This window comes from Heptranchias perlo, chromosome 5 (assembly GCF_035084215.1).
Source record: "Heptranchias perlo isolate sHepPer1 chromosome 5, sHepPer1.hap1, whole genome shotgun sequence".
Classification (NCBI taxonomy): Eukaryota; Metazoa; Chordata; class Chondrichthyes; order Hexanchiformes; family Hexanchidae; genus Heptranchias; species Heptranchias perlo.
Window position 1 is genome coordinate 88531538 of NC_090329.1, and position 27302 is coordinate 88558839.

At 41.7% G+C, this 27302-nt stretch overlaps 1 protein-coding gene across 1 annotated transcript; it reads right to left on the reverse strand.

The window, feature by feature from the left end:
• Positions 1–10961: 10961 nt before the first annotated feature.
• On the reverse strand, positions 10962–25079 carry coq3 (coenzyme Q3 methyltransferase). Its single transcript, XM_067983846.1, has 6 exons — positions 24755–25079; positions 23040–23186; positions 21245–21344; positions 16886–17128; positions 12942–13101; positions 10962–11671 (listed from the first exon to the last, which is right to left on the reverse strand). Exons 1-6 carry the CDS (start codon positions 24982–24984, stop codon positions 11469–11471), a joined length of 1083 nt encoding a protein of 360 aa, XP_067839947.1. The 5' UTR covers positions 24985–25079; the 3' UTR covers positions 10962–11468.
• Between the last annotated feature and the right edge of the window lie 2223 nt (positions 25080–27302).

The window sequence follows — 27302 nt, forward strand, 5'->3', positions numbered from 1 at the left end:
TCTTATGAAAATGCATTGAGCCTGAACTACTCATCACCAACACAGTCTTCCAAAAGCCAGACCAGCATAAAACATCCTGTGTGCATCCATAATCTAAGGACTGGCATCTGATCGATGACTCAATATCTAGCAATGTGCTTTTTAGATATAAGGATTACCAGAGCCATGTGTAGACCAGAATGCTGGGCCAATCACCGTATACTCCAAGCTACTGCTATCAATTCAATCACATTGTTATAGAACTTTTTCAAAGTTCATTCGGCATTAAGATATGACATGGTTGAAGGACCCAAACTCTAATTGAAGTTGTACAGTACCATTATCACAAAGCTTACCTCTAGTGATGGTCAGAGTGAATGAAGGACATTGACTGTGACTTTGTACAATGCATCATGCAAATAATTGGCTTTGATTTGTTGAGAATGACTAGAACATTGCTTGAAGAGTGGAGAGCACACAACACCCTAATCTCTAATTCCAATTTTGCTGCAAAAAAATACACCACAAAACTGCAATAAATGAAAGATCATTGGTGAGACAAAAAAAATGATAAAATCCAATCCTGTACAGATCAGAATGATAACACTCTTCTACGATATGCTACAGGAGGTGCACAAGTATACCAGTATTGCACCTTTGAAGAGTGCAGATGGTGCCACCCTTGACATTGCATGGTTGAGGTGTGCTGTGGACACTTTGAGAAATTACTGAATAAACCATCTATCATTATGGATGAATCCCTCAACAGAATTACACACATAATGATAGCATGATGAGATCTCCACAATTTCCAAAGTTAGTAAAGCCATTAAGGCAGTAAAGGCTAATAAAACTACAAGACCAGTGACTTTTTAAAATCTCACATATTGTGTCTGATTTAAAAGGATAACTATCAGACCAAGACAAGACAGAATTGCTTCTATTTGTCACAGACCTGTCACTGGGGGCTTTCCACTTGGTTCCAGATAACGGTGTTGGTGAATTGCACAGTTTAAGGTGGTTAAACAGCAGCAGTACCCCTGTGCACCCTTGGGAGTCCTTAAGCACTGTCAACCTATACTTGAGCTCTCTGGACTTAGAGGGAGAGTATGCACTCCATATTGGGAAAACAGAAACTCTACTTGTTTGGTCTTAGAACTACTCTCTCCTAATGCCAGCTCAAGAAGTATCAGTCTGGACAACATTCATAATTATTTCTGATTCTCCATCCAGAGCCTCATGTCAATTGTAGGGACAGTTTAAACAGTAGATACCACAACTTGTGCACCATAAAATGTAGGTTCCATTTTGGAATTACAATTTTTTTTTATTCGTTCATGGGATGTGGGCGTCGCTGGCGAGGCCAGCATTTATTGCCCATCCCTAATTGCCCTAGAGAAGGTGGTGGTGAGCCACAGAAGAACCACAGAAATTACAGCATAGGAGGCCTGTATTGGTGCTACCTCTAACTGGGAAATTTACTCTAATCCCATTTCACTGTAGCTTTTACAGTCATCATTTACAAATATTTATATATTGTTACAATTTCTACCTCAATAGCCACTTGTGGTAAAGCATTCCATGGTCTAATAACCTGCTGTGTGAAAAATCTTTTTCCAACTTCCCCGCAGTGGACACAATCTTTCACTATATCGAAGCTTTTTGTAATCCTGAAAACCTCTATTAGATCCGCCTAAATCTTCTCTGTGCCAATAAAAAAAACTAGTTTTTTGAATGTTTCTTCATGACAATAGCCTCAGATTCCTGGTAACAACAACAATTTGCATTTTGTTGATCCAAGGCTGTCAACCATTCTGCAAGACAAATCTTTAGGAGTGGACAGAATGGCCATTTTGAACATTTAAACCTATATTATGTGCAGCTCCCTTGCACGAGTCTAGGGATGAAAAGTTGCTGTGGCAGGCCTTGGGGGAAAGAAGCAGCTGGAAAGTTCATAACTGGGCCCACCATGGGCTAACAATGTATTCCCTACATAGTGGCATTGAGAATACTACACATTGGGCAGTGGCTGGACCTGCACCCCAAGTCTAACTTCATCTGATAATGCAAGGTCAGTTCTTTAACATAATTAACTGGTGCTCCCACCACACAGCAAATGATGTGCCAAGGTCGGGAGGAGTAGCTCTTAAAGGTGTACATCTTTAAAGGCTGATAAACAGCATAATGACCCCAGGCTTTGGTAGTCTTGCTGCAGGAGGACCTACAGTAAAAATTGGTTCTATTTGGAGGACAGGCCAGCCCACAATAAAGAGTACAGCCAGAGCCGCATGGATGCAGTAGACAGAATACATCAATACAGTGTCACCTACGGCCAGAATCTGGGAACTAGATCTGGGCGAAGAAAATATTTGGTGCATGCAAGGTTGCGGTGGTAAGTGTGCAAACATGTGACCTCTTAATAGGCTGTTTTATGAATGTAAAAATGATGGACAGGTAAAGACCAGCTGGTCCATTAAGTCTGCTCCACACATGATTCATAACACCCACCCACCCACCCGCCAGTGGCCATGTAATCTCTGGGGAAGAGACAAAATACAACAGATTTTAAAAATCCACAGCCAATTTAGGGGGGAAAAAATCTGGAAAATTCCTCTCCAATCTACTTAGGCGATCAAAATTAGTCCAGGAGGCCACATTGGCCATGATTTATATAACTTAGTATTCCACCTACCTATTGTATGCCATGATTTCTGTCCCAGCTGTCTTAAGAAGGTATGCAGTAAATCAGTACTTACTGCACAAGCCAGCGACTTGTTCCATAGGTCTATTAGGCTTTGGGTAAAGAAGAACCTCCGAACATTTAAAATAAAAGCAAAATACTGCAGCTGGAAATCTGAAATAAAAACAGAATATGCTGGAAATACTCAGCAGGTCATCGACCCGAAACGTTAACTCTGTTTCTCTCTCCACAGATGCTGCCTGACCTGCTGAGTGTTTCCAACATTTTCTGTTTTTACTCCTAACATCTAACCTAATTCTGCCCTTGAGTAACTTATACGCTTAACCCTTGATCCCCCCTAACCTATATAATTTAAATAATCTGTCACTATGAATACATCCTAGTCCCATCATTATCTGAAACACGAGAGTTTGATGAGTGTGGGATTTCGGTGAAGTGGGGGAAGGAGGTGCTGCTTTGCCTTGCTTTTCCCAACTTTTTCCGCAGAGCGGCGGTGGACCTGAGCGGCAGAAGACTGAGAGTGGGGATAAAAGCAGCAGCAGACCTGCAACAAGAGAAAACTACTGTGCGACGTCACAGGTGAGGCAGGAGAGTCCGAGAGGCGAGCACAGTATAAAAGGAGAGTTCGAGAGCGGGAGGAGAGTCTGAGGGGTGAACGCAGTGTAAATCTAAGGCAAGTCATGGCAGCACAGCTCGCATCCATGATATGCTTCTCCTGTAATACGTGGGAAGTCATGGACACTACCAGTGTCCCTAGCGACCATATGTGCAGGAAGTGTGTCCAGCTGCAGCTACAGGCTAACCGTATTTCAGAGCTGGAGCTGCGGGTGGATTCACTATGGAGCATCCGCGATGCTGAGATTATCGTGGATAGCACGTTCAGTGAGGTGGTCACACCGCAGGTAAAGATTACGCAGGCAGAAGGGAAATGGATGACCGCCAGGCAGAGTAAATGGACTAGGCAGTTAGAGCAGGAGTCCCCTGGGGCCATCTCCCTCTCAAACAGATATACCGCTTTGGATACTGTTGGGGGAGATGGCTTATCAGGGGAAAGCAGTAAGAGCCAAGTTCGGGGCACCACGGGTGGCTCTGCTGCACAGGAGAGGGGGAATAAGAGTGGCAGGGCTATAGTGATAGGGGATTCAATTGTAAGGGGAACAGATAGGCAATTCTGCGGCCACAAACGTGACTCCAGGATGGTATGTTGCCTCCCTAGTCTTCGAGTTAAGAATGTCACGGAGCAGCTGCAGGTTATTCTGGAGGGGGAGGGTGAACAGCCAGTAGTCGTGGTCCATATCGGTACCAACGACATAGGTAAAATAAGGGATGAGGTCCTGCAAGGTGAATTTAAGGAGTTAGGAGATAAATTAAAAAGCAGGACCTCAAAGGTAGTGATCTCAGGATTACTATCAGTGCCACGTGCTAGTGAGTATAGTAACAGGAGAATAGACCAGATGAATGCGTGGCTGCAGGGATGGTGTAGGAGGGAGGGATTTAGATTCCTGGGACATTGGGATCGGTTCTGGGGAAGGTGGGACCTGTACAAGCGGGACGGGTTACACCCGAGCAGGACTGGGACCGATGTCCTCGCGGGGGTGTTTGCTAGTGCTGTTGGGGAAGGTTTAAATTAGAATGGCAGGAGGATGGGAACCCGAGCAGGGAGACAGAGGAGGGGGAAACAAGGATAGAAACAAAAGACAGAAATGGAAGAAGCAATAATGGAAGGCAGAGAAAACAAGGGTGAAAAACAAATAGGGCCATAGTGCCAAATAAAACTAAGATGACCAGCAATCTTAAAAATCTTGTGTCTTAATGCACGGAGCATTCGCAATAAGGTAGATGAATTAACAGCACAGATAGATATTAACGGGTATGATATAGTTGCGATTACGGAGACACGGCTGCAGGGTGACCAAGGATGGGAACTGAACATCCAGGGGTATTCAATATTTAGGAAGGACAGGCAAAAAGAGAAAGGAGGTGGGGTAGCATTGTTCGTAAAGGAGGAAATCAATGCAATAGTGAGGAAGGATATTGGCTCGGAAAATCACAATGTGGAATCTGTATGGGTGGAGCTAAGAAATACCAAGGGGCAGAAAACGTTGGTGGGGGTTGTCTATAAGCCCCCAAACAGTAGTGGAGATGTAAGGGAGGGCATTAAACAGGAAATTAGAGATGCATACAAGAAGGGTACAACTATAATCATGGGTGACTTTAATTTACATATAGATTGGTCAAACCAAATTATCAATAATACTGTGGGGGAGGAATTCCTGGAGAGTGTATGAGATTTTTTTTTAGACCAGTACGTTGAGGAGCCAACTAGAGAACAGGCGATCCTAGACTGGGTATTGTGCAATGAGAAAGGATTAATTAACAATCTTGTTGTGCGGGGTCCCTTAGGGAAGAGCAACCATAACATGACAGAATTCCTCATTAAGATGGAGAGTGAAGTAGTTGAATCCGAAACTAGGGTCCTGAATCTAAATAAAGGAAATTACAGAAGTATGAGGTGTGAGTTGGCTAGGATAGAATGGGGAACTTTACTAAAAGGGATGACGGTGGATAGGCAATGGCTAATATTTAAAGAACGTGTGCAGGAATTACAACAATTATTCACTCCTGTCTGGTGCAAAAATAAAACAGTAAAGGTGGCTCAACCGTGGCTTACAAAAGAAATTAGGGATAGTATTAGATCCAAAGAGGCAGCAAGCCTGAGGATTGGGAGCAGTTCAGAATTCAGCAAAGGAGGACAAAGAGATTGATTAAGAGGGGGAAAATGGAGTATGAGAGTAAACTAGCAGGGAACATAAAAACTGACTGTAAAAGCTTCTATAAATATGTCAAGAGAAGAAGATTAGTGAAGACAAATGTAGGTCCCTTACAGTCAGAAATGGGGGAAATTATAATGGGGAACAAAGAAATGGCAGAACAATTAAATACATACTTTGGTTCTGTCTTCACAAAGGAGGACACAAATAGCCTCCCGGAAATGTTAGGGAACCAAGGGTCTAGTGAGAGGGAGGAATTGAAGGAAATCAGTATTAGTAAAAAAAAGGAGTTCTAGGGAAATTAATGGGGCTAAAGGCTGACAAATCCCCAGGGCCTGATAATCTACATCCCAGAGTACTAAAGGAAGTGGCCCTGGAAATAGTGGATGCATTGGTGGTCATCTTCTAAAATTCTATAGACTCTGGAACAGTTCCTATAGATTGGAGGGAGGCAAATGTAATCCCACTATTTAAGAAAGGAAGGAGAAAAAACAGGGAATTACAGATCAGCTAGCCTAACATCAGTAGTGGGGAAAATGCGAGAGTCTATTATAAAGGATGTGATAACAGAACACTTGGAGGGCATTAACGGGATTGGACAAAGTCAGCATGGGTTTATGAAAGGGAAATCATGCTTAACAAATCTACTGGAGTTTTTTGAGGAGGTAGCTAGTAGAATAGATAGGGGAGAACCAGTGGATGTGGTGTACTTGGATTTTCAGAAGGCTTTTGATAAGGTCCCACACAAGAGGTTAGTGTGCAAAATTAAAGCACATGGGATTGGGGGGAATATACTGGCATTGATTGAGAATTGGTTGACAGACAGGAAACAGAGAGTAGGAATAAACGGGTCTTTTTCCGGGTGGCAGGCAGTGACTAGTGGGGTACCGCAGGGATCAGTGCTTGGGCCCCAGCTATTCACAATATATATCAATGATTTGGATGAGGGAACGGAATGTAACATTTCCAAGTTTGCAGATGACACAAAGCTGGGGTGGAATGTGAGCTGTGAGGAGGATGCAAAGAGGCTCCAATGTGATTTAGACAAGTTGGGTGAGTGGGCAAGAACATGGCAGATGCAGTATAACGTGGATAAATGTGAGGTTATCCACTTTGGTTGTAAAAACAGAAAGGCAGATTATTATCTGAATGGTGATAGATTGGGAAAAGGGGAGGTGCAACAAGACCTGGGTGTCCTTGTACACCAGTCGCTGAAAGCGAGCATTCAGGTGCAGCAAGCAATTAGGAAGGCGAATGGTATGTTGGCCTTCATTGCAAGAGGATTTGAGTACAGGAACAGGGATGTCTTACTGCAGTTGTACAGGGCCTTGGTGAGACCACATCTGGAGTATTGTGTGCAGTTTTGGTCTCCTTATCTGAGAAAGGATGTCCTTGCCATGGAGGGAGCGCAACGAAGGTTTACCAGACTGTTTCCTGGGATGGCAGGACTGATGTATGGGGAAAGATTGGGTCGATTAGGCCTATATTCACTAGAGCTTAGAAGAATGAGAGGTGATCTCATCGAAACATATAAAATTCTAACAGGACTAGACAGACTAGATGCAGGGAGGATGTTCCCAATGGCTGGGGAGTCCAGAACCAGGGGTCACAGTCTCAGGATACGGGGTGTGCCATTTAGAACCGAGATGAGGAGAAATTTCTTCACTCGGAGGGTGGTGAACCTGTGGAATTCTATACCACAGAAGGCAGTGGAGGCAAAGTCATTCGATGTATTCAAGAAGGAGGTAGATATGTTTCTTAATGCTAAAGGGATCAAGGGATATGGGGAAAAAGCAGGAACAAGGTACTGAGTTAGACGATCAGCCATGATCATTTTGAATGGCGGAGCAGGCCTGAAGGGCCGAATGGCCTACTCTTGCTCCTATTTTCTATGTTTCTATATGTCTATCAGTTCTCACCTGAATCTACACATCTCTAGAGTAAATAAATCTAGTTTTTTAAAACTGTCTGCATAACTAAGCTGTTTTAAGCTCGATATCATCCTAGTGACCGCCCTCTGAACCTTTTCCAAAGCCATTGTATCATCTACCATGTTTGGTGACCAAAACTAGACATACTATTCTAAGTGAGGCCTACCAAATTTTTATACAATAAAATAGTGTGTTTTGTTTTATATTGAATCATCCTGGCAATGCAACCAAGTATCCTATTTGCCTTGCCTTCTCTTAGTGGCATTGGTGTGAACCTTAAGAGAATTGTGTACTATAACACCAAGATCTTTTATTCATTCAACAGACTTCAGTTACCGTTGCTACCACAGCTGTCCAGTCTTCTTCTCCATTGACCTATTAACTGATCTAATAGCAGCTTTAATTGCTTTTAATTGTGCACCATAACCACATGAATAACTACATTTATCTGTTAAATACCATTTGCCAAACCATTCCTCATCACATCAAGATCCATTTGCAGTCATTTTTTTTGTCATCCTCAGTCCTAACACTCTCACAAATCTTTGTAAAATCCGCAAACTTGTGGACCATTCACACAACACCTACATCCAGGTCATTAATAAAGACAGTAAATAGCAATGGACCGAACTCCTATCCCTGCAATTGGTCTCCAAGCAGATCCACAACCCTTGATAACCACGGCCTATGGGAAGGCAGCCAATTCTTAATCCTCTATAGCAACTTAGCACCAATTCCACAAGATTCTATCTTATAGCATAACCTATTGTGAGGTACCTTATCAAAGGCTTTCTGAAAATCCAAGTAGACAATGTTTACTGAGCTATCCACGTCAATCTAGTAACGTCTTCAAAAAATTCAATCAAATTAATCAGATACCTTTTCTTTCCCAGCATCTGTTTTGAGTATCTCTGATATTTCCTTCTCTATCCGGGTGATCACAGAGTGCATCTCTTGTAATCCTTCTGGAATCTTGTTTATGATTGAAGTCAAATGAATGAGCCTGTAGATCCCTGGTACTGACGTCACTCTTTTTGAAAATTGGAACTACATGAGCATCCTTCCAGTCCAAGGGAACAATCCCCGGCAATAACCAGCTGCTAAAAATACAGGCAAGAGGCTCGCAAAGCACATCCCATCTCTTTAGGCATCAACGGGTGGATGGCATCTGAACTGGCAGCCCAATCTGTTTTGAGGTTCCTAATTCTATCTAACATGATATCCTGCGCTATTTTAATATCTGCAATTTCCACGTCGACAGTGTAACTCATTGCTGGTAACATCGTCCACAGGAGTGAACACTGATGCAAAATGATCATTTAAGACTTGTACCATACCCTGGGAGTCCATTCAAAACTGTCCAGATGAATCCTTCAATGTCCCTATGCATCTTTAATGGAACTGTGACTCCTGACATAGCTAAAAAAGCTTTTTACCATTGCCACCACAGCTGTCCACTATCATCTTCTCCATTGACCTTTTAGCTGCTCTAATAGCAGTTTTTGTTGCTTCTAATTGTGCACAAGACTTGTCTCTGTTCTTCTGTGAATTATTTTCTTTAAGCCTAAGAAACCATTTTCACTTGAGTCTAATTTGCCCTTTTGCCAAGTTTCATTGTTGCTTCTCACTGTAAACTCAGCACACCATTTCATAGGGAGAATGCAGGAAACTTTGTTAACTGCTGATCTTTGTAAATGCAGATGTGCTCATTTATTTCTGTATCATTTTGCCATGTTGAAATATCACAGCACTGCCTGTATATGGGTCAACAATAAAGCACCAAATACTATGTCAGTACATTGTTCCTTACAGCTACATGGCCCCACACTCACAAAGTGGTTGTTGTCTGGGACACTTTAGCAAAACTCATCTATTTCTTACAGTTCTGATGAAAGGTCATTGACCTAAAATGTTGACTTGGTTTCTCTCCACAGATGCTGCCTGACCTGAGTATTTACAGCATTTTCTATTTTCATTTTAGATTTTGAGCATCTGCAGTATTTCGCTTTTATTTCTTACATATGTCCCTTTAATGTCTGCTTACATTGGAACAAGAGGTGGCCATTCAGCCCCTCGAGCCTACTCTGCCATTAAATTAGATCATGGCTGATCTGTACTTCAACTTCATTTACCCGCCTTTGCTGCATATCCCTTGATACCCTTCCCTAACAAAAAATCTATCCATCTTAGTCTTGAGCTGGATGCATGGGCCACGTTGTACCTCTGTTGAGCTCTTGCCTGCAGGACACATCCTTAGTCTCCAAATAAGGCTGACACCATTGGCTGACACAGGATGAACAAATCACGGCAGCCATCTGGGATAGGCGCATCCACATGCATGATTCTATTCATGTAGTCGCTGACCAATCGTACATTGATAGCATGGTAGCCCTTTCTATGTTTGGGCTCGGAGCATGTACGGCCTTGGATGCACTTGTGGGACTTCTGCCATCCACAGGAAATCTAATGAAACCTCTGGCCCTGAAAAACAATATGCAAGTTACCTGCTTGACAGAATCGTGGACTGAAGGATGGGAAGAGCAAGAGAGATCTCCTGCACTTATCTAAAAGGAACCTGCCACATAAAAGTTCAAAAGCTGCAACAGAGCCACCTGTGCTGCTGGAACTGTCTCCAACGCTGGCTGCGCTGAGTTTGGTGATGGCTTACTTTTGGAATCCAAGTCAACAGGTTTCTTCAGACTGGTTGTGATAAAGATCGTGCCCCATTTACATGAATGTCACCATAAGGTTTGTCCAGATGGAGGGTCTAAGGTGCAATCCTGATCTTCCTCCACCTTCCGAGAGGTACCACCAGAGCCGAATTCTAATAAGCTCTCCAACAACTACAGCTGTATAGTCACTGAGATGAAAATGAAGTACAGCTTTAAGTAGCTATTAGGAAGGCTCCAAGTTTGCAACAGTGACTGCACTTCAAAAGTACTTCGTTGGCTGTGAAGTACTTTGGGACATCTTGAAACCCGCTATCTAAATGCAAGTTCTTTCTTCAAAAATGGATCAGAAAATTGTATACAAGAAAATACTAACATTATAATTTTTTTCAGAGTACAAAGAGACCAGCAAAGACGTGTTCCTTATGAGAAAACAATGAAAATACACAACATCCTGATATTAGTTAGCAATAGGGTAAATGATTTATAGTAGGAAAAAAATGCCAAAAATCACAACAGCCATTGGGGTGTTTCAAGTCAGGTTTCATTATGGAGGTTAATGCCTCTTCCCCCCCCCCCCCACTCCTCACCACTTCCTCTCTTCCCCCAAGACACTGCTTGCTGATGCCTCACTCAGTCTTTCTCTCCACTCGCTACGCTGCCCCCAAGCGCCCTTGCTGGTCCCACTCAAACTGGCATTTCACTGCCTTCAAGACTTTGCGTGCAAAACCGCAGGCATCAAGTTGCAACATATACAATAAAAATGGAAACTCGAAGGATATTGTGCCCTAACAAATCATGTGCTCCAGTTAACAGCAATACTGAAAATGAACATGCTTATCATTGGTAACTCAAGTAACCAAAAATCCCCACACCAATGAATTATAGAACACATCAACACCCAAAAGTATACAGAGATCAAGAGTGTCTGTTTAATGTTACAACAATCACTGAACAAAATTGTGTAATGTTGGCATTGCCATCTTCAAACTTGATATTCAAACATAAATTTAAAATTTCCTGAAATCAAAACAGATTGTAGAATAATCTTTGTAGGACAGAGGGAATGAGAGAGGGAATCCAAGAAAGACAAGAGTGACAAAGGAGAAAAAGGAGTGAGAGAGAGTTGGTAGAAGAGGGTACCATCCAGATTTCAAGTAAATAGTTTGAAACAAAGCATGTTAAAAGTCACACTGATGGACTAGATTTCAAAAATCACTTGCATGGTATGCTTTCGTTAGTGAGAATATCAGTAAGCACACCATATTTAAAAATGGTGGTTCTTTGTCCATTTACAATTTATTTTTCTAGCTTCGAAAGGTTGCACATATCCACCAAACATAATCAGTCTGATCAGTCTGTTTAAATTAGTACGGTAGCATTTTTGTAGGAGTACTCAATTACATGATTCCCTTTCCTATAATTTGACTGTGGAGCCATCACTGGATTCCGATTGATAGTCTTTCCCATCACCTTTTTCTGACATGATATCTGATTGCTCTTCAACTCTACTTTTTACTGCATGCAGTGCATAATTTATACTAGCATTACTAATCCAACTCCAGGAGCCAAATAGGGGATTATACAGCATTCCATTGATAAACTCTACTGTGAATCCATCTGAAAAGCAAAAAAGGAAAAACAAGTAAATCATTTAAAGAAAAGCATCTGTTTTATTGACTCATTACTTAAATGAAGCAGCATGTCTTCACTTTAACAAAATACAAAAATGTTGATCTATTATTTTTTCTTTCAACAATGAACGTAAGATGCAGTTGACGTTTCCTATAAATTACCAGTGTGTTGTTTGTGTTGTTGAACAGCTGTGGGAGATCAACTTGCAAGATGCCTGGAATTGAACCACAAACTAAGCACAGCAAAGGCAGGCTCCAACCAGTTTGGTGAGAAGTGGTTTTATACAAAAGGGAATCAAAAAATCATCTTCATGGTTGCAAAAAAAATACTGCTAGATTTTATTGTTTCAGTATAACAAAATTACCATTATTAGTTTTCAGATATTTTCAGTTTATTTTTCACAAAAGTTCCAAGTATTTGCCCAGCGCTCTTATCTCTTAGCACAATCAAACCCCTTCCTGAATCACAAGTATTCAGGTAAATAGTATGAATGCTTTATTATTTGTTCACCTGCAGTTAATTTCAGACAAACAAGCATATCACGTGCCTTTCTGCTCTTTTTGTAATTAATTATTGTAATTGTGGCCATGATGCGAAGCAAAGAGAAAGGCAACCAGACAAAGTGGGAAAGGGGGTAGGGGAAAAACAGGGGGAGAAAGAAGAAGGGAGCAACGATCAGATGGCATGTCACTCATCACCTCATGGTTAGCTCAAAAATGTCAGTGACAGAGGCCTGGATCATCTTTTTTTCACCTGCCTGACCTATGGAAGTGGAAGTAAAAGGTTTTATTTTGAAAGAAAAAGAAAAAATAGTTGCAAGTTTATTTTGTTATTGACATTTTATATTTGCAGTATTTAGCGGCATTGTTCTCTGGCTCTTAGGCTACAATGAGGTGGATTGCCACAGCACAGCCCCTGCCATCCATGTTCTGCACAAAAGTTTCTTTATACCATTCACTGCAGATACATCACCTGGAATGTATACAATCTTTAACCGTTCCTCTAAAAACATTTTAAATTTCCCAAAATATTTCAGCTAAACCATTAATGCTGGCCTAGTGTTGGATAATTAGTTGAATGGTAAGAGTACCTCTAAAAAGAAATTAGCAATTTGACTTCCTTAACTTTTAAAACTACATTTCCAAAGAAAAATACATTTACCTCTGAACAAATTCAAGGTAAAATACAGCTTGCCCTTTTTCCTATGAAACAAATATATCATTGAAACTAAAAGATTAAAATCCATATTACTCACTGGACTCTAGAAGTCTCTGCAGCTCTTCAGGGCTTATGAACTTTTCCCATTCATGTGTCCCATTTGGTACAATTCTTAATACCTGCTCAGCTGCTACGATTGCCAGTACGTAGGACAGGGACGTTTTGTTAATTGTTGTTATAAATAGTGATCCTCCAGGCTGTTTAAGAGAGAATCACTGATTTCAGAAACCCTGGGAACTGCACACCACATTAATATAGATCAGCAAAATTATATTTTTTCTGAGCTGCTGGGAGTCTGACACATAGAAATCCACATCCACCTTTTTGTTTGCCCAATATTGGTGCACATTCGTTCTGTAGGAACACATCCCACTTAGCTGTCTAGAGAGTTTGGGTGCAGATTGGTAGAACTACGGCTTAAGGATCCCAAGTGTGCGTAGCTAAATCAGCTTAAACCATGGAACTTACCAGGGCAGATCACTGGTAAATACCCTACCTATTAGAGCTTTAGTCTGCAGGATTAGCTGGAGCCGAGTGGGAAGAATCCCAGTCCTCACTGACACGGTGTCAAGTTGCAAGCGTTGCTGCAGTACGCCCATCACAATCCTAACTTGCCCCTCACAGATAGTGGAGAGGCTTTGAGCGGTCAGGGGGTGAACCACTTATCGCAAAGTATCCAGCTTCTCCCCTGCTCTTGTAGCCATGTTGTTCATATGGCTGGTCCAGTTAAGTCTCTGGTCAATGGTGACCTCCAGGATGTTGATAATAGATCAACATTAGTAAGCCAGGTTAATTGTTAACAGTGTCCTGGAATCGGGTGAATCTGTCTGTCTCATGTACAGACCCTTAGGACGGAAGGTCAGAGGAACATTATTAAGTCTGCCATGGAGGACTGACTCGTTTCCAAACTTCAACCACAGAGACCCAGCCTAAATCCCCTCCACCCACCCCCCCAAAGGATGAGTCACGTGTCAGCCGTTGGACAACTGATATGTGCAGATATGAGCCCTTATTAAGTGCCTGAAGCTCTCAAGCAGCACAGCTCACCATAAAATGTGCAAATGTATTACCACCATGCTCATTCAACTGTATGCTACAGTGATAATCCAACTCTTGCTTTCAAATACTATCCATGAAAGAGAAGCGGGGAGAGTGGGGAGGAGGAAATTCTACTTCCATTTCTTTAATATGTTGCTTCTTGAACCTTCAAATTTTGCAGCCTGATCAAAACATTTAATCTGTAACTCAGTTAAAACCAGCCTACTCAGAACGCTATAATTCTGCAATGACCTTGTGCATAAAAATACTAAATAAAAATAATGAGGAGATCATATTTTACTCACCCTGTTAGTGAAATTCAATTGTAATTCGAAATGGTTTTCAAACAGAAGAGATTTCAGAATATTTTTAAATAGAAATCACAACAGGTGTTCACTAACAGGGAGTACAACACTCACATTAAAATTGACGGCCAGTCAGAATAACTTCTCACATTTAAAAAAAAATTGTTCTCTGGATGTGGGCGATGGCAGTAAAGTCACATTTATTACCCATCCCTACTTCCCTCGAGATGATACTGGTGGGTTTTCTCCTTAAACTGCTACAATCCGTATGCTAATAGTGCTCCCACAATGGTGTTAATTAGGAAATTCCAGAGTGATGAAGGAATGGCATTATATGTCCAATTCGGATGGTGTGTACTTTGGAGAGAAACTTGAAGATCTTGCTACTCTTGTCCTTCATGGTTGTAGTCGTTACATAGCTGGAAGTGCCATCAAAGTAAGTTTGGTGAGTTGCTGTAGTGCAAACTGCAGATCGCACATACTGCAGCCACTGGGCTAGTGGTGGAAGGAATGGATACTTAGTAAAGTGGCAGGGCGCTGATCAAGCAGATTGTGGTGTCAAGCTTCAAGTGTTGTTGCAGTGCACCCATCACAATCCTAAATTGTGCCTCACAGATAGTGGAGAAGCTTTGAGGGGTCAGGGGGTAAACGACTCATTGCAAAGTACCCAGCCTCTGCCCTGCTCTTATCGCTATGTTGTTGATATGACTGGTCCAGATAAGTCTCTAGTCAATGGTGACCTCCAGGATGTTGATTATAGGGAACTTGGTAATGGTGCTATCATTGAAGGTCAGGGGATGGAACTTTTCTTGTTGGAGATGGTCATTGTCTGGCACTTATGTGGTGCGACTGTTACCTGCCATTTGTTAGCCTAAGCCTGAATGATGTCCAGGTTCTGGCGTGGGCTGCTTCTTATCACAGGAGTTGTGAATGGATCTGAACACTGTGAAATCATCAGCGAACAGCCCCACTAATGACCTTAGGACGGAAGGTCATTGTCGAAGCAGCTAAAGATTGTTGGGCTGAGGGCTCTGATTTAAGGAACTTCTCCAGCAATGTCCTGGGGCGGCAATGATTGGCCTCCAACAACCACGACCATCATCCTTTGTGTCAGGTATGACCCCAGCCACTAGTTGATCGATTGTTACATTTGGCATTTTTGACCATTTTGCCTAGGAAGGATTTCAGATTAATTTATATTAAGATGCTGTCATGGGATTAAATCTGCACAATGCAGTCTGCTTCTGGGAACATTGATTAGTTCCAGACAAAGAGGCTAGGAAAATGGTACTTCTTGCATACCACATCAGTGAGAGACAATGAGGTTTGTTAACAGAGAGGAAGTTGGGTATAGAATTATAATAGCCTCTCTTCATAGAGCACAATGTGAGGTCTTATCTGAGCAGTCCCTGTATATGCCACATGTGGCATTTCAAATTCGAGTTAGCATGCTTAAATGGCAGGTTAATAGGCTAATCCCCAAGCATGGAGAGCTGGGGGCACGTCAGAGGTCAAGTCTTTGCCCGCCTGGTTAGTTGGAACACAATATGGACTGAGAAATCTAGAATGGCAGTCACAGAGAGAATGCCCCCGCTAATGTACAGTTAATTAGTTTCAGAGATCTGCTAGCCAAGTGAATTTAGTCTGCTAACAGAGATAGTGTGGCGTGCAGTTATTTTCTATGTTACGAGGGGCATATTGAAACAAGTTTGAAATTCACTAAGTTTACATATAAAAATAAAACAGCTTGTTGCTTTACAATTGGCCTCATCTCACTAGAGTGTTCATCAGTCTGCTTTCTCAAGGGTGGGAGAAATGCACATGGTGGCATGTGCGCAATTACAGTATGCAGTACACACAAGGGATTTCACTATTATATTGGGCAGTAAAGGTAAATTCCTGATCGTAGGAGATGCAGGATCAATTTATGTGACAGACTGATGACAGTGGACCGAGGGAATAGCTAGTGCAGACCTAAAATCCGTAACACTGACTGAAGTTTGAATACGTTGGGGCTCCTGTAAATCTGACTCTAAAGAATACCTGAGTAACCCACACTGTAGTACATAATGACCAAGTGGATTTATATTCAAAATATTTCTTGTAATATACCCACCCACTTATCAAAGTTAAATCAATTAAACCAATAACTCTTTTTGCCAGAGTTATAAAATGAAGGTTTACATTCATGAATCCCTTTGGTGAATTCACGATTGCAGCTAAGATCAATCCTGTCCGCAGTCAACATTCACACAGACTTAGTTCCAGCAGCGGCTGCTGGAGAATGATCAGCACTGGGAATCTTAGCCAATTTTCTCCTAACTAACGCAGGGCCACTGAAACCAACTTGTAGCACCCTAATCACTGGTCCAGCTGAGTTCAGGTAACGCAGCAGAAATTGAGGAATTTAATCAGGAGCCTTCCTGGTCTGCATAACTCATCTATCTACTCACTGAGTGATAAACTCACTGAGCCAGTCAGAAAATTTATACTATAATGCAAAAGGACAGAACCATCATGCCATATATTGATTCAGGACATTAATGAGTAATTTTGTTCATTATAACATCACATCTCAGTTTCTTGCAGTTATTTGATACAATTTAATTCAATTGGAATTATTCTTTTTAAACCTTACCTTTAACACTTGTGCAGCATATCTGATAAATGTTTCCACATCACTAACATGCTCCACAACTTCAGATGCTACAACAGCATCAAAAGTTCCAGCTGCTTCCATTGCCATTTCCTCCAGAGAGCAGGCAGTGTACTGTACTTGCTCTCGGAGGACTGGATCAAATGATTGGTGTACCTCTGCTGTTCTGATATTATCTTCCACAGGATCAATTCCAGCAACCATTGCTCCAAGTCTACCGAGTGGCTAAATAAGTGAAAAGTAAAATCACCAAATGTCTGAAAACAGTTTGAGAAAATACAACCACCATTTTATAACCAAGTGAGAAAAAAATTGAAGCAAAGTCACACTGATTTATCTTTAGCTAAATGCTTTTTTCTGCTCCATTTCACTTGTGTGGGTATTACTCTTTGATTATAGAAACACATGGTCAGCATTAAGAAAAAAATAAAGAATTTGCATTTATATAGTGCCTTTCACAACCTCAGGACGTCCCAGCGTGCTTCACAGCCAGTGTCCCACGTAAAAAATGAGAAATCATGTTTCAAAGATCAATTTAATGTTAAGAGATAGTGCAGGAAAAACATCTGCTGTTTTGATGTCGAGAAATTTAATAAACTTTGTTAGCTATTGTAAATATACATTGCTTGTTTAAATAAATTTGTCTGTTAATCTATAGCTTGATCATTGGTCCAACTGAGTATATTCATTTGTCTACCGAAAATGAGGTCACATGGTATGATATATTCCAGTAAGAAAGAACGAACTTGCACTTCTTTAGCGCCTATCATGACCTCAGGATGTCCCAAAGCACTTATACAGACAAATTAATCACTTTTTGAAGCGCAGTTACTGTTGCAAAGTAGGAAACGCGACAGCCAATTTGCGCACAGCAAGTTCCCACAAACAGCAACGTGATAATGACCAGTTTATATGTTTTATAAGATACTAGCCAAATAAAGACACACTCTAGGGGTCATAGGAAATGCAAGATCTGGTTAATGACACTAAACCCAAGGAGAATATCTAGTATAAAAATTCAGTAACGTAAAATCATACCTTTTTCACCTCTAGATTCAAGTTTTCCAATGCCCAATTCACTGGGTTCCCGAGCTCCACCCCACATGAACTCCAAATCATCCAAAACTCTGCTATTGGCATCCTATATCTGCATGACGTTCTGCTGAAAGTTGTCTTTGGCAACGTTCACTGTCCATTAACACATCAAATTCAAGATCTTTTTCATAGTCTATAACTTCCTCCCTGACTTCACTGCACTCTGCCTCTGCAACTTCCACCAGCCCCAAATCCCTGCTCTATTGTGCATTTCCCTAACCCTGCAACCTATCACTGGTGCCAGTCCACACACTCAAATTCTGTCTCTAAACCCTTCCACCTTGCTATGTCTCTCATCTACAAAGGCATCCTTAAAACCCCTCTTCAATCACATCTTAGGCCACCTCCCTTTGCTACTCTAGCTCAAGTCTGACTCCTGGGGGAGGGGGCAGAAGTACTAAAAGATATTTCAGACAAGGCAGTCACTGATAGGCTGGGGAAGTAAAAAGAAAAGACACCAGGCCCAGATGGACTACAGACAAGTCTACTTAAAGAAGCAACTAGAAAAATAAGTCAAATCCTTGCCACCAATGATTAGAAAATGGTAAATTGAGAATTGTAAAAAAAAAGCTAACATAAAACCAATACTTAAAAAGGCACTACAGGCTAGTTAACTCACATCTGTTGTGAAAATATCCTGAAAGAGGGGATAATGGAACAGCCAGATAGATATGGTATGGTAAGAAGTTGTCAGAACAGATTTATGGGAGGGGGGTCATTCCTAACTAATGTAGTTGAGTTCTTTGCGGAAATTACTGACCTTGTTGACAACCAAAATTCTCTGGGTGTGATGTATTTAAATTTCAACTTTTGATTTTGTGCCACAGAAGTGATTAATTCATGAAGTAGGAGGAAGCGGCGGCAGATTGAAAATTGGCTAAATTAGAGAAAGCTAAGGGTTGCTGTGATAGAGCTGCACTGACATGACAATGAGTCACTAGCAGGGTGTCACTGTCACTAGTTCTAAGGCCAAAGATAGGAAAAGATGGGCGGATGAGTGGCAAATAGAATTTAATGTTGATAAATGCAAGAGAAGGAAAATGTCAGTGGGAATAAATGGCTTTGGGCTACAGGGCACAATGTAGGAAGGGGATCCAGGGGCACGGGTGAATAGATCGCCAAATCCACAGCACAGTATGAGGCGACAATAAAGAAAGTTAACCACATCTTCAAATGTATACCCAAAGGGATACAGCACAAAACCCAGGAAGCGATAATGAGTCTATAGGCACTGGGACAGCCACACCTGAAGTACTGTTTACAATTCTGGTTGTTGCATTATACAGGGTATAATTTAAAAAGTTTGCAGATGACACAAAACTCAGAAATGTACTAAACAACATGGAGGATAGTAACAGACTTCAAGAGGACATAGACAGACTGGTGAAATCGGCAGACACATGGCAGATGACATTTAACACAGAGAAGTGTGAAGTGATGCATTTTGGTAGGAAGAATGAGGAGAGGCATTATAAACGAAATGGTACAATTTTAAAGGGAGTGCAGAGGCAGAGAGACCTGGGGGTGCATGTGCACAAACCTTTGAAGGTTGTAGGGCAAATCGAGAAGGCTGTTAATAAAGCCAAAGATCCCATATGTTTTTTTAATAGAGGCATAGAGTGCAAAAGCAAGGAAGTTATGCTAAACCTTTATAAAACACTGGTTAGGCCTCTGCTGGAGTATTGTGTTCAATTCTGGCACCGCACTTTAGGAAGGATGTCGAGGCCTGAGAGAGGGTGCAGAAGAGATTTACTAGAATGGTACCAGGGATGAGGGACTTCAGTTATGTGGAGAGACTGGAGAAGCTGAGGTTGTTCTCCTTAGAGCAGAGAAGGTTAAGAGGAGATTTGATAGAGTAAATAAGGAGAAATGTTTTGAGTGGCAGAAGGGTCAGTAACCAGAGGACCCACAGATTTAAGGTGATCAGCAAAAGAACCAGGGGCAACTTTATTTATGCAACAAGTTGTTATGATCTGGAATGCACTGCCTGAAAGGGTGGTGGAAGCAGATTCAATAGTAGCAGTCAAATGGGAATTGGATAAATACTTGAAGGGAAAACATTTACAGGGCTATGGGACTAATTGAATAGCTCTTTCAAAGAGCCCACACAGGCACAATGGGCTGAATGGCCTCCTTCTGTGATGTATCATATGATACTATGATTACACCAAGGATAACCAGGCATTGGAGGCAGTAAAGAAAAGGGCAACCAGACTGATGCCTCACTTAAAGCATCTGACCTATGGAGGAAAGGGTGAAGAGCCTGGCGTTGTTTATTCTGGAGGGGAAAGTTCAACAACAACTACAACTTAAATTTATATAGCGCCTTTAACGTAGTAAAACGTCCCAAGGCGCTTCACAGGAGCAGTTTTCAAACAAAATGTAATATCAAGCCACATAAGGAGATATTAGGGCAGGTGACAAAAAACCTGGTCAAAAAGGTAGGTTTTAAGGAGCGTCTTAAAAAGGAGGGAGAGGTAGAGAGGCTTAGGGAGGGAATTCCAGAGCTTAGGGCCTAGGCAGCTGAAAGCACGGCTGCCAATGATGGAGCGATTAAAACTGGGGATGCGCAAGAAGCAAGAATTGGAGGAGCATAGAAATCACGGACAGTTGTAGGGTTAGAGGAGGTTACAGAGAAAGGGAGGGGCGAGGCCATGGAGGAATGTGAAAACAAGGATGAGAATTTTGAAGTCGAGGTGTTCCCAGACCGGGAGCCATTGTAGGTCAGTGAGCACAGGGGTGAACGGGACTTGGTGCGAGTTAGGATATGGGCAGCAGAGTTTTGGGTGAGCTCAAGTTCAGGGAGACAGTGTTCCAGATCCTTAAAGAAATAGATAAATTGAACCCAATTAATCTGTTCAAATTTGCCATCGGAGATAGAGGCTCAAGCTCAGAAAAGGAAAGGGGCATAGCCAGTCAGATTGAAATATTTTACACATATGGCAGCAAATGTGTGGAACAGACTATCTAAGGAAGCAGATACTGTGGAAAGTTTTACAGGAGAATTGGATATTTGAGGGAGTGGGTAACTGGGGGTATTATTATTTTTTAAAAATTTAACCCAATGGACTGCAGTGCCTTTTCCCATCATGCATGTTCACATGTTCCTATGTAACTGTGAAGTGCCGTTGGACATTTTGCTGCGATACAGATGCTATATAGATGCAGGTTGTTGTTAGTAAGATGTTCTCTATTTTATGCATAAAAAGCAAATTGGTTTGTCACTTTCATAGGCCTTTACTGTACCTCACTTAGTAGCCCTCCTCCACAGCCAACATCTAAAATTCGGAAACCGTGAAGAGGACATCCTAATTGCTGTTTTTCACTATAGGTCAACAACGTATCTCTAGAAAAGATCAGAGAGGGGGAAGAAAGAGATTATCCATATAGAGCATTTCCCTAGAGAGCGCCCTTAAAGTGCTACGATGGGAGAAAGAAAGCAATGCCTTAAGTATGCTTTGTTTAATTCTGACAGCATGTTCATCCCTTGAGACAAAGTGTCCTGATTTACAGGTTATAAATTCAGGACGTGCCAGTAATGTAGATAATGATGGACTAGTTTTAGGCATAAATAAAATGTGTTTAAATCAAAAATTTATTATACATAGCTATAATTTCTTTTTTAAATTTAAAATATCCAGATTTTTAAAAATGTTTGCACAATAAAATCAGGGCATTAAGCTGCCCAAATGAATGTTTCTGGAACATTACAGGGGAGTTAATAAAACTGGGACAATCTTGGTAAAATTATGATGTCTTACAGCTTGAAAATTCAAAGCTTATTACAGACTGAATAAAAACAGAACATGCTGGAAGCAGGTCCATCAGTGGTGAAGATAGAAAAGATAGGTTAACTTTTTGGGTGCAAACGTGCATTGAACCCAATAAATACACAAATGCTCACAAGTACGCAGTGCCCTGGGCATGTTTAGGGTTTATACAACACTAATGTATAAAATATAAACCACAAATTATAGTTTTATAAAAGTGCATGGGAATCAATAAAGCTTTCATATTACACTTTCAAAACTATTAGAGATATTGTATCTACTTCAAACATATAAATGTATTTTATCATCTATCAATGCTAAGAGCAAAGTGATAAACAATACACTAGTTTTAAATGACAAATCAAATCAGAATATTAATTTTTTGGATGGGTTTTTAGTCAATGTCTTTGCCTTCAGACAACCTTATTAATTTGGAAGCGTGGAGTCATCTTCATTAATGATTAATGGAATCAGCTCACTATAGTATAAAAGTGTTAGATGGGTATCGATGGCATTTACTTCCACAAGATTACAAGACAGGCTCAGGTGAAGAAGGTCCTTCAGCCTATTTGATCTCAGCCTTCTAAATTACCAACCCTATCGTCCTCCCATTACAGCATCTAGCTGTTTCTTAAATAAGTTCAGTGTCCAAGTCTCGTCCACCCTTCCTGGCACTTGTTCCAGCTGTTGATCACTCTGTGCAAATAAATGCTATAATGTATATGTAGGGAAATGTTATTTGTATAGCTATTCAGATGGGTCACAAATCAAAATGGCAGCTCAAGTCAGTTCAAAAAAAAAATTGACATTGCAACCTACTTGAATATTCATTAAATTCCTTCCTATTTCTCCCTCTTCTTGTCCCAACCCCAGATAAATACTTGGTAAGGTGGAACCCATAAAAGGATTTATAAAACTCACTGCCAAACTGAGACGGAGGCAAGTCTCAACCGAGAGAGAAGTTACCACCCTGAGGCTACCCATTCTATTTTCATTATTTCAAAAAAAGACATAATTTTCACAAAAAATATTCTTGTAACAGGTAGCAAAAGTTTTTCCAAACACAAAATGTGATTAAATAAATCTCACTGAAGCACATCATGTATCATTTACACTGTACACTTGTGATAAAATTAACCTACCCCTCTTCTCCAACCCCAAATAATAAAGCATTTGCTTGACACATTTTCCATATCTCCTTAAATGTCACAAATTCTAAAATCAACCTAATATGTTTTTGCCACATATGGTGAACTGAAATGTTACCATACCGGATAAAAGGAACACGGAGATCGTTCAAAGCATGTAGAGCAGCAAATTCTCCATTTCTATCCCACCATTTTTGCGACCAGGCCTGAAACTTCTTCAATTCACCAGGTTCCACAGTTGTCTTTGATGTGCTGTACATCCTAATGAAGCTAAGAAACAAATCACAGTAACTAATGCATCACACAACCTCTTCAAAAGTGGAAAGGTTTTCTTACCAGATGACATTTAAAGTTAGACATTATAAACGTCTAACACACCAAACAAGTGCCAGGCAACGACCATCTCGAACAAGAGAGAGTCTAACCACCTCCGCTTGACATTCAACGGCATTACCATTGCCGAATCCCCCACCTTCAACATCCTGGGGGTCGCCATTGACCAGAAACTAAACTGGACCAGCCACATAAATACTGTGGATACAAGAGCAGGTCAGAGGCTGGGTATTCTGTGGCAAATGACTCACCTCCTGACTCCTCAAAGCCTTTCCACCATCTACAAGGCACAAGTCACGAGTATGATGGAATACTCTCCACTTGCCTGGATGAGTGCAGCTCCAACAACGCTCAAGAAACTCAATACCATCCAGGACAAAGCAGCCCACTTGATTGGCACCCCATCCACCACCATAAACATTCAATCCCTTCACCATCGGCGGACTGTGACTGCACAGTCCACAGGATGCACTGCAGCAACTCGCCAAGGCTTCTTCGACAGCACCTCCCAAACCCGCGACCTCTACCACCTAGAAGGACAAGAGCAGCAGGCACATGGGAACAACACTATCTGCACGTTCCCCTCCAAGTCACACACCATCCCGACTTGGAAATATATCACCGTTCCTTCGTCGTCACTGGGTCAAAATCCTGGAACTCTCTATCTAACAGCACTGTAGGAGAACCTTCACCACACGAACTGCAGCGGTTCAAGAAGGCGGCTCACCACCACCTTCTCAAGGGCAATTAGGGTTGGGCAATAAATGCTGGCCTTGCCAGCGATGCCCACATCCTATGAATGAATTTAAAATAAATACAATTTTGTTAGGAAATCTTTTAGAGCTTTTTAGGTCAGCATTATATCTAATTGGCAGGCAGCTCTTTTAAGTTTAGTCCAGTTTAAGATTAATTTGGAGTATTTCAAAGAAGAGCCAGGAGTTCTGGCCATCATTCATCCCTCACTCAAAAACACCAAAACAGTTTAATTGATCATTAATTTCATGACTGCTTGCTGCGCACAAAACTGGTTGCTACCTTTCCCAACAAAACAGTGTCTACACGTCAAAAGTAATATAAATGCAAGCTTTTATTTCATTTCAAGTTTTTTTTAAAAAAATGATTTTACAATGTGTTTAATGGTTGATGAAATACCTTCGTGACAAAGTCATTTAGTCGAGAACACTCTCTAAACTCCCTTCTCTCATCGAACTTTTTCCACTCCTTCAAAACTTACTCTTCTGACCTGATCTTCAATCACCTCTCCTAATTATTTCACTAGTAGCTGTTAGGTTTTTTTTTGCCTATTTCAAGTGCTTTGGGGAGACTCATTGTCTTACGGGCACTGTATAAAATGCAAGTACGCGCTGTAATACGCGAGGTCACGACCACCGAAATTCACTCTCGAAACTTGGCCACCTTTAACATTTAAGAAAAATGTCTTGTGACATCGCGGAGGTCCCTCTCTGGAAAACGTAATCACAAATATTCACGTCCTCATTTCTCACCGGCTGGTGTCCCTGCAGCGGAGAGGTTTTTGTGCGCTGCTGCTTTTGCTGCAGTCGCCTCCTCCTCCTCCTGCTCCTGCTCCACCCGCCCCGTCCGGGCACGCACGAGTTCGGAGTCGGGGCAGTCCCATCGCCGGGTTCCAGCGGCAGAACGCGGCCCGGAGACCGCCTTCCACAACCCGGCAGCGAGCACGACTGGCCGCGGCGGACAGGAGCAGCCCGCTCGGCATCACGGCGGCTGATTCTCACTCCCAGCCGCACGTACAACCCAACCGTGCAGCAGCAGCAGCCGTCCCTCCCGTCGACAGAGTCCGGCGGAAATACGTGCACCTCACAACTCGATCCAGTTTCTTTTTGCAGAAGTGGTTGTTGCTCGTGAACCGTCTGTCCAGCCCTTTATCACATCGGAACTACTCGAAGCGCTTCTTGCAATCAATTACTTGAGATGCAAAGACTGTTAAATAGGCAACCAATAAAATACCAGTGGGAAATTCATACCCGATGATTTTTTAAATAAATATGTTTATATAAAAGGAACATGACATACAAACATAGAAAATAGGAGCAGGCGTAGACCCTGCTCCGCCACTCAATATGATCATGGCTGATCCTCTATCTCAATACTATATTCCCGCTCTCTCCCCATACCCCTTGATGCCTTTTGTGTCTAGAAATCCATCTAGCTCCTTAAATATATTCAGTGACTTGGTCTCCACAGCCTTCTGTGGTAGAGAATTCCACAGGTTCACCACCCTCAGTGAAAAAATTTCTCCTCATCAGTCCTAAATGTCCTACCCCGTATCCTGAGACTGTGACCCCTCGTTCTGGAACCCCCAGCCAGGGGAAATATCCTCCCTGCATCCAGTCTGTCTAGCCCTGTCAGAATTTTATAAGTTTCAATGAGATTCCCTCTCATTCTTCTAAACTCTAGTGAATACAGGCCGAGTCGACCCAATCTCTTCTCATACGACTGTCCTGCCATCCCAGGAATCAGTCTGGTGAACCTTCGCTGGACTCCCTGTATGGCAAGTATATCCTTTCTTAGGTAAGGAGACCAAAACTGCACATAATACTCCAGGTGTGGTCTCACCAAGGCCCTGTATAACTGCAGGAAGACATCTTTGCTCCTGTATTCAAATCCTCTTGCAATGAAGGCCAACATACCATTTATCGGCTTTCAGTCCCATTAATTTCTCGAGCACTTTTTTTTACTAATACTAATTTCCTTTAATTCCTCCTTCTCACTAGTCCCTTGGTTCCCTAACATTTCCGGGAAGTTATTTGTGTCCTCTTCCGTGATGTTAGAACCAAAGTATTTGTTTAATTGCTCTGCCATTTCCTTGTTCCCCATTATAAATTCTCCCGTTTCTGACTGTAAGGGACCTATATTTGTCTTCACCAATCTTTTTCTTTTTACATACTTGTAGAAACTTTTACAGTCCATTTTTATGTTTCCTGCAAGTTTACTCTCATACTCTATTTTTCTCCCTCTTAAATCAACCTTTTGGTCCTTTTTTGCTAAATTCTAAACTGCTTCCAATCCTCAGGCTTGCTACTTTTTCTGGCAACTTTATATGATTCCTCTTTGGATCTAATACTAGCCTTAATTTCTTTTGTTAGCCATGGTTGGGCCGCTTTTCTGTTTGTGTTTTTGCGCCAGAAAGGAATATATAACTGTTGCAATTCATGCATTCGTTCCTTAAATGTTAGCCATTGCCTAGCCACCATCATGTCTTTTAATGAAGCTTCCCAATCAATCATAGCCAACTCACTCCTCATACCATTGTAGTTTCCTTTGTTTAGATTTACGACCCTAGTTTTCATAGAATCATAGAATCATAGAAGTTACAACATGGAAACAGGCCCTTCGGCCCAACATGTCCATGTCGCCCAGTTTATACCACTAAGCTAGTCCCAATTGCCTGCACTTGGCCCATATCCCTCGATACCCATCTTCCCCATGTAACTGTCCAAATGCTTTTTAAAAGACAAAATTGTACCCGCCTCTACTACTGCCTCTGGCAGCTCGTTCCAGACACTCACCACCCTTTGAGTGAAAAAATTGCCCCTCTGGATCCTTTTGTATCTCTCCCCTCTCACCTTAAATCTGTGCCCCCTCGTTATAGACTCCCCTACCTTTGGGAAAAGATTTTGACTATCGACCTTATCTATGCCCCTCATTATTTTATAGACTTCTATAAGATCACCCCTTAACCTCCTACTCTCCAGGGAATAAAGTCCCAGTCTGTCTAACCTCTCCCTGTAAGTCAAACCATCAAGTCCCGGTAGCATCCTAGTAAATCTTTTCTGCACTCTTTCTAGTTTAATAATATCCTTTCTATAATAGGGTGACCAGAACTGTACACAGTACTCCAAGTGTGGCCTCACCAATGCCCTGTACAACTTCAACAAGACATCCCAACTCCTGCATTCAATGTTCTGACCAATGAAACCAAGCATGCCGAATGCCTTCTTCATCACCCTATCCACCTGTGACTCCACTTTCAAGGAGCTATGAATCTGTACTCCTAGATCTCTTTGTTCTATA